This window comes from Perkinsus marinus (assembly GCF_000006405.1).
Source record: "Perkinsus marinus ATCC 50983 genomic scaffold scf_1104296930258, whole genome shotgun sequence".
In the NCBI taxonomy this organism is placed as follows: domain Eukaryota; phylum Perkinsozoa; order Perkinsida; family Perkinsidae; genus Perkinsus; species Perkinsus marinus.
In genome coordinates this window covers 2,485-9,223 of record NW_003216178.1, presented here as the reverse complement: position 1 = coordinate 9,223, position 6,739 = coordinate 2,485, and the positions used below count along the sequence as shown (strand labels likewise).

Sequence of the window (6,739 nt, the reverse complement as noted above, 5' to 3'; positions counted from 1 at the left end):
GGCCTCGCCCGTGAGCTCCCCCACATCTACAGCCTCCTCGCCACCCTCCACTGGCTCCACACGCTTGCGCAGAAGGGGTGAAAGCGTGTGGGGTAGCTGAACTTCATCTGATAGAGACCGCATTTTGTCCATACCAAAAACACTGTACTGGTTGCGGCTACCTCCAGGAAGGCCCGTCTTAGTAGTGCTTTCGAACAAGGACAGTGCTGGCTTGATCGAAGCTCGCCCCGTGGAGTCCAGCCAGGGTGAACACGACAGCTTTTGCAGCGTGCGTATTCTCGTATTGAGTTCCTGTGTGAGAGATGGGGTCGGCCAGGGTTGATTGGCTCGCTCACTCTCTCAGCCTCTCTCAGCTCCGACAAGGCACCCTGCAGATCCAGCAGAGTCGACGTCATAACACGATGGTGTAACGCTGACACTATAAGTAGTCTCAACAGATATGCGTTATAGACTATAGCACAAGGCACTCCAGGAGCATCCTTGCAGTGGTGGGATAATTCACTCATAAGACAACAACAAGTTCCTCTAGAAAGACAGTAAGAGTACAATGGAGTCTTATATACTATAAACTATACATGCAATGTTTTAAGGTTATACGGCCGGCTCCATCACACGAGGCCTTTGGTCGAGCTTTCGACTCGAGTGCGCCCGGGGTGCTCCACTGGGATCAGCCGTGGATGGAGGCGGTCTCACAGAGGGAAGAGGAGGAGCAGAAGGTGGAGGATGGAGGCTTTCTATAGGCGATGCGCCTCCCTCGTGGTCACCGACCCAGTGGAGGCCTCTGTGAGGGACCTGACGAGTAACCTGATACCAAAACACATGCAATTCAGCGATCAGCTGATCTTACTGTTGCATTCGACGGTGAGGATGATGCTGAAGTCGGCAAGTAAGTGAGAGCCTCCAAGCACACCTCCGCGAAGGTCGACTCATCAGAGTCGGCAATACTATGAATGTTGCCGTCCACTAGCGACCCTAGTGTCGGTACACTAACAGGCAGGACATGCTCCTGTAACTCCCCCGAGCGGTGGGTACCTCCGGACGAAGTAGTACGACGGAGCCAGTGTGATAAGGGAGCCGACTAATGAGCCGATTGCCACAAAGTGCCACGTCTTAATGTCCACAGTGCTAACGTATTTGATCCACACTGATACGAACTCTCCTGCGAGAGCATGGGCCGTCTAAAAGAGACAAGGCCGACGAAGCGGCAATAGCAGCAGCACGTACCATGAGGGCCAGAAACCAGCAAGTATAGCCGGCAAGCAAACACACGAGAACCCGACGGGGCCACTTCCGATTGCCTATACCACATCGACACCGGCTAATAGCTCCGTCGCTAGGTGAGAGAAGGGAACGGGCGGAGGTTACGGCGGACCGAGGCATGTCTCGGACTGTGCTAACGACAACACCAGCCGACCCTCCCCGAACAGCAAGACCCAAATACTGATACAGAACTTCTATACCGTTCAGAGATCTATCTGGCGGTTGAGGCCATCGATTCAGCTGGCGAGGAAAATCACATTCACGGGGGGATATCAATTTGGCGGTAGTCGTCGAATAGGAAAAACAATTCCGCAGGCAAGGAATCCAACTTCACCGACAACAACATAAATTTCGGATGGCAGTTACTCGATGATGCCGATTCACACTGCGCAGCCTTACGATCCATTCCTGAAGGGTAGCATTCACTGGATGCAGCCTCCGCATGGTACATACAATCTACGTTGTATTAGTGGTAATCGTCCTTGGTACACGATATTGGTCGAGCTCTGATCGTAGGTAGACCCTCGTGGGGTCAAATAGGACTCGTACTAGCCACTGAAACAAGCCACAGCCCTTCACGAACAGGTACCACAAAAACGCCAATACTATACAGGAGGAACTGAATACCCAGATAGATGCACTAGTAGACAGCAAGACTATTGATGCCCCTCCTCATCCTCCCGAACACAGTAAACAGAACTCTCTTGCCTAACTCCATTAAGGAGCACACGAATGCATCTATAGGGCACCACCCGTCGCCCGAATCGACCAGAGCTGAGGAGCGTAGTAAGCAAGCATTAGCTGAGACGGCCTTGCTGGCAAACTCAACCTTGCCTTGGCTATCGTAATCTGATCACTACTACCCACAATCGTGATACTTCTCAGGTAAAACCCGAAGATAACAACGACATTAGTCTCGCCCACAGGAGTCTCAACTGCTGTTGAACCAACATACGAGTCACACACCCATCACTCAAAGGTAATATTCCATCTAACGCCTCCCTCGAACCCAAGATGTATTCGATCGCCCATTTGGACAGCTTCGTTGCCTTCCAGAAGGGCGTAGGTACTGGAGTGACGAATACTACTCAATAACCCCCTTGAAAAGATGGAGGCCCACATTGAGAAACGCCACACTCTCATGTAGTTTACCACGGAAAAATACAGTTTACGAGGTCCGCTCAACCGCATTTAGGCGGAGAGTAATGGTAAATAACGTTTCGCTGTAGCGCGAGGCCGCACTATAATTTCGTGGCGCAGTGACGTTTTCTCTCATAATGCGCCTTCATCATATGATCAGATCCATCTCAGTACGCCAATACCGGTTGTTGTACCTGCCATTAAATCACCCAGCCCTCCCCCTCCTGCAACTCACGGTCCCAACTTGGGTACTTCCGGATGGTCCTGTTCCTCATCCTGACCGTCCCAAGTGAGTGGTACCCGGGGGTAGAAGGCGACCTACAAGCAGCAAGTCAATCGATCGCTCTCATCACCGATCAGCCTACCAGGGCATCCTCGGCACCAATATAAAGTGAGTTATACACCCGCCAGTAGCACTCCCTCACTCGTCGAGCCGGATGCCACAACCCTTGAACGACGTACCTAAGGGGCCGCATGGATGCACGTAGCCACGACCTCTGTCGGAACCTACTGGAGGACTCGACAAGGCCCTATACTGACTCGCATTGCATCCATTGCATCAAAGAAAGCCTGAGGGGGAGGAAGAGCTACTGTCGAGTATACCACCACCCCACTAGAAGGCGCACCTGTATCATATGAGGCGCGGTCTCGAAGATGTTAGGGAAGATGTAGTTCATCAAATGCTCCAGACACTCCTCCTGACCAAGAGCATGCACACCTGAGACCATCACAACAACAGCACTGGGGACCATCCCATAGGAAATGTGTGAATACCCAATGCCATATGCTTCACCGCCCAGGTAGCCGTCTGCCGATGGACTAGGTCCCTATCGATGAGGGCGTCCTCAAACAAGGGTGTCACCGCGTGAACATAGTCCTTACCCATCTCACCAATATACCTGATATCAAGACAAAGCGATCACGCTCACTAACCCCATCAAAGTGACCTCGCGAGGAGCTCATTTTGTAATCTATTCGCTAGCACTGCGAGTAATATTCCTCTAGTGACCGCCAGAAAGGGAGTGCTTACTCGAACATGAATGACAGACTCTTGAGGATACCGTTCTGGACGTGGAGCTCTGGGACCTTGTACTCGTTCATTATGGCCGGCAGTACAGTGAAGGGACCACATGTCTCCGCCACAATACCAATTGCCACAGTTGCTGACATCCACTCAAAACTACCGCGCGCCACGAAATTCCCACCACTTACTGCACACCCTCAACTGTCGTTCCTGAACCTTGAGGTTGTTGAGCAAAGTAGCGATCACATCATGAGGACCAATGGCCTTGGCGATGTACCTACCACAAGCAACCATTCACATAGCCCTTCGAACAATATATCATCTTCGGAGAGTTCCTATACAAAATTTCAGGTTGATAGGAGTAGCAATGAGGAGGTTGGCTCTTCAGGTTGCACGTACTGGAACCAGAACAACTCACCCGAAAGTATTGACAGCAGCTCTCCTGATGCCCTTCTTCTGAGCCTTAAGGAGCTCCAGTAAGTCAAAGCAGATCCTATTCCATTCTCTAGGGGGAGCCAGATCCGCACCACGGTCAGCGATTCGACCGATGAGATCAATACCTGAGATCACTGCTGTTGAGACAGGCGGTGGGAATAGGGGGACCCACAGTTCTCTTCAACTTTCTCATGACGATTCTTCAGAATGGGTGTTAACCGCGGCAACAGATCTTTGATTGGCGGAGCCATCTTGGTCATACCGATGACGTTCACGATGGCCTTCCATGCACCCAGGATCGATCCGAGCACCTGACACCATCTTATGAGCGACCCAAGAGCTACCACCGTGATGAGCTCACCTCTGGGTACTCCTCACCGAGATACTCATACAGGAAGAGACCAAAGTGACCCAACATCTGTTCCCTCTCACACAGCTTCATAACGCCAGCTATGCGTGCTATCAGATCGGCTGCTTGTTGACGTACCTTGCTTCATACCATTATCGACCTCACAAACAAGACACACCTTACCCTTGCACTAGGAGTATTCAATCTCCACCGGATTATACCAGCGATCTGTGGCAAGTACGGCTTGATACGTACCTGTGTAAGCAGCCTCTATAGTACTCAGCCATCAACGAATATCATCATCAGTACCCCCAAACAGTTGACTATAGTCCCAAACCCATTAAGCATAGTTTCAGTATCGTCAGACGACTGCTCTTGGAAGGCATACAGCATCCCATCGACGATCTAAAAATGCCAAACATGAATCGCTTCGCTCCGCTAATAATTCCCACTTGTTCTTCAAGACGTGAGTCAACATCCTGGACGCCCATTTCATCCACAATCTTCTCGATGGTTTCCATGACCATTCGGCGATACCTGAATCACACGTACGCCAAACCAGCCACCATCACCAACTCCTCACGCTTCATTGTTATCCTTCAAATCTTCGGCAATCCTCTGGACAATCTCCGCTCCGCCCACTTTCCTTGCCAACTCCACAGTGGTGTCCACCAACTGTCTATAGTTCCCTACAACAACAGCAGCATGCACCCTACCACTACAATGCTCCTCCGCCCTTACTCCGATCAGCTGCCATGCGGACCACCCAGAAGTTCCTGAAGAAGGGTGGAAGGATATCCTCTCGAACATAAGCTGCCTCAACACCCTCTGTCGCCACGCATTGCTTCACCACTTTCAACACCTACAACAACACTATCATCACCGGGCACCACAACCCAGCATCAACCTACGATCTTCTTCATCTCCTCATCAGGAGTTGAGAACTCTCGCACCAAGATGATCATAACCTCCCGGGTATAGTAGTTAGCATGCTCCGCGTCCATCAAAGGGATGATGTACCTTAACAGTAGATGAACCCAAACCCATAGATGGTCTCCTGCTCACCCAATGGCCTTGAGGAACGCCGCCAGTCCCTTACCGCGGTGCTCACAGATACCCTAATCAAGAAGGAAGACTCCCACCCCAACCAAGAGGATCACGACAACTCACTCGCCATAACGGCCTAAGGACACTGTCAAAGCACTCAATACCATACGGGAATGCAGCCTCGGCCAGAGCAGCAAGAGCCAACGCCGTGATTGTACGGACCTACATGCCACGGTGAATGCCGCTGGCTCAATGGCAGCTCCTACCTTCTGCTGTTCATCACCCAATCCAAACTGCACTATATCGACAAGTTGCTTCAAGTAAGATAGCACTCCACAGCCCATCAGAAGGGCTATTTGCTGCACCTACACAACGCCAATGGTAACACAAACACCAACCTGCACCCCTCAGAATTACAATCTTGATGCCTGTGTGTCGCGCCTGCCAACTCTTCTTACTCTGGCATACAGCCTTCAAGAAAAGCATAATCTGCGGCACACCAAGGGCACTCGCCACCACAGCGAACGCCCTAGCAGTCGTATTACGGACATACCTACAGCAGCAACCTCATCATACCACACCACCACCAACTCACGACTCACTCATCGGGATGGTCAATATCTGGTCTCATAGTCGCGATCATCGTAGCCAAGCCAGCTGCCTAAGTAAGGCACGAGTCATCAATATACCAGACAGCAGCGCTGTACTTTAGACAGATTGGAGATGATCTCTCGTCCCTCCACTCGAGCAAAGTAGTCCTCATCAATCAATAGAGGCTCAATGACGACCAGTATCTTATGGACGTAGGGACGGACCATATCGTCCAGCTTGTGGAGAACACGGTCAATGACCTGACCAGCTCCGTAGAAACCCCGTGACTGAACGTAACCTCATTACCTTCACCAACAGATGCCGTTCCTGATCTTCCAGAGTGGTGCTCATAAGCAGAGGGAGGATTTGGTTGAACAAGGCATCCGGCCCGAACTGCTTCGCCCGCTCCGTGATCTCCCTCATAGCCATCTTGCGCATCTGTGGCGTGCCTAGCCAGCAGCTCATCATCACCCCATAACCCCTCAGGGACCACACCTACCATTCTTAACCTTCAACAGCAAGGCCATGACCTTCCTCTCCTTAGCCTCCTCTGGGCTCAGGTTATCATCAGTCTCTCCACCCTACCATAACGACGCCACTACGGCGAGATCAGCCCCCCCCTACCCTTACCTGTATCAGGGCAGAGAAGTGCTGTACATCCTCAGGCCGCAGGTCCGGCAGGTCTCCAGCTCCACCGTATCTATACAAGCTCCCTCCATCCCTCGCCAGTCCACTACTATAAGCTCACTTAGGATGAACAAGTCCAGTACCCGCATCACTGAGACCAGCAGTCGAGGCATCAAGCCCAGCCATCATCGCAGAGTAGCGCCACCAGACGGCACTGGAACAACACAATGGAACCACATGTCATAACGACAGAAGCCTACTAGAAA

At 51.6% G+C, this 6,739-nt stretch overlaps 3 protein-coding genes across 3 annotated transcripts in view; all 3 read right to left on the bottom strand.

The window, feature by feature from the left end:
• The window catches only part of Pmar_PMAR007863 (hypothetical protein), a gene marked incomplete at its 5' end in the record, with an annotated part of 1,894 nt that extends 1,762 nt beyond the window's left edge, over positions 1 to 132 (bottom strand). Inside the window, one exon of the mRNA XM_002787125.1 lies at positions 1 to 132. This exon is cut by the window's left edge and continues 4 nt beyond it. Within this exon, the coding sequence (XP_002787171.1) occupies positions 1 to 132 (132 nt within the window).
• Positions 133 to 612: 480 nt separating this feature from the next.
• Positions 613 to 804, bottom strand: Pmar_PMAR007862 (hypothetical protein; the record flags this gene model as incomplete). Its single annotated transcript, XM_002787124.1, has 1 exon — positions 613 to 804. A coding segment is annotated over one exon (192 nt), but the record flags the coding sequence as incomplete, so codon positions are not given.
• A 1,827-nt stretch (positions 805 to 2,631) lies between these two features.
• The window catches only part of Pmar_PMAR007861 (splicing factor 3B subunit 1, putative), a gene marked incomplete at both ends in the record, with an annotated part of 5,143 nt that continues 1,035 nt past the window's right edge, over positions 2,632 to 6,739 (bottom strand). The window contains 26 exons of the mRNA XM_002787123.1: positions 2,632 to 2,718; positions 2,766 to 2,862; positions 2,912 to 2,970; positions 3,027 to 3,118; positions 3,175 to 3,299; positions 3,431 to 3,563; positions 3,613 to 3,701; positions 3,843 to 3,984; positions 4,032 to 4,170; positions 4,221 to 4,346; positions 4,392 to 4,463; positions 4,518 to 4,613; positions 4,661 to 4,745; positions 4,792 to 4,897; positions 4,950 to 5,070; positions 5,120 to 5,228; positions 5,274 to 5,326; positions 5,379 to 5,477; positions 5,522 to 5,620; positions 5,673 to 5,808; positions 5,858 to 5,916; positions 5,963 to 6,106; positions 6,153 to 6,295; positions 6,346 to 6,427; positions 6,477 to 6,546; positions 6,595 to 6,687. Coding sequence (XP_002787169.1) covers positions 2,632 to 2,718; positions 2,766 to 2,862; positions 2,912 to 2,970; positions 3,027 to 3,118; positions 3,175 to 3,299; positions 3,431 to 3,563; positions 3,613 to 3,701; positions 3,843 to 3,984; positions 4,032 to 4,170; positions 4,221 to 4,346; positions 4,392 to 4,463; positions 4,518 to 4,613; positions 4,661 to 4,745; positions 4,792 to 4,897; positions 4,950 to 5,070; positions 5,120 to 5,228; positions 5,274 to 5,326; positions 5,379 to 5,477; positions 5,522 to 5,620; positions 5,673 to 5,808; positions 5,858 to 5,916; positions 5,963 to 6,106; positions 6,153 to 6,295; positions 6,346 to 6,427; positions 6,477 to 6,546; positions 6,595 to 6,687 — 2,656 coding nt within the window. The remainder of the gene's footprint in view (positions 2,719 to 2,765; positions 2,863 to 2,911; positions 2,971 to 3,026; positions 3,119 to 3,174; positions 3,300 to 3,430; positions 3,564 to 3,612; positions 3,702 to 3,842; positions 3,985 to 4,031; positions 4,171 to 4,220; positions 4,347 to 4,391; positions 4,464 to 4,517; positions 4,614 to 4,660; positions 4,746 to 4,791; positions 4,898 to 4,949; positions 5,071 to 5,119; positions 5,229 to 5,273; positions 5,327 to 5,378; positions 5,478 to 5,521; positions 5,621 to 5,672; positions 5,809 to 5,857; positions 5,917 to 5,962; positions 6,107 to 6,152; positions 6,296 to 6,345; positions 6,428 to 6,476; positions 6,547 to 6,594; positions 6,688 to 6,739) is intronic.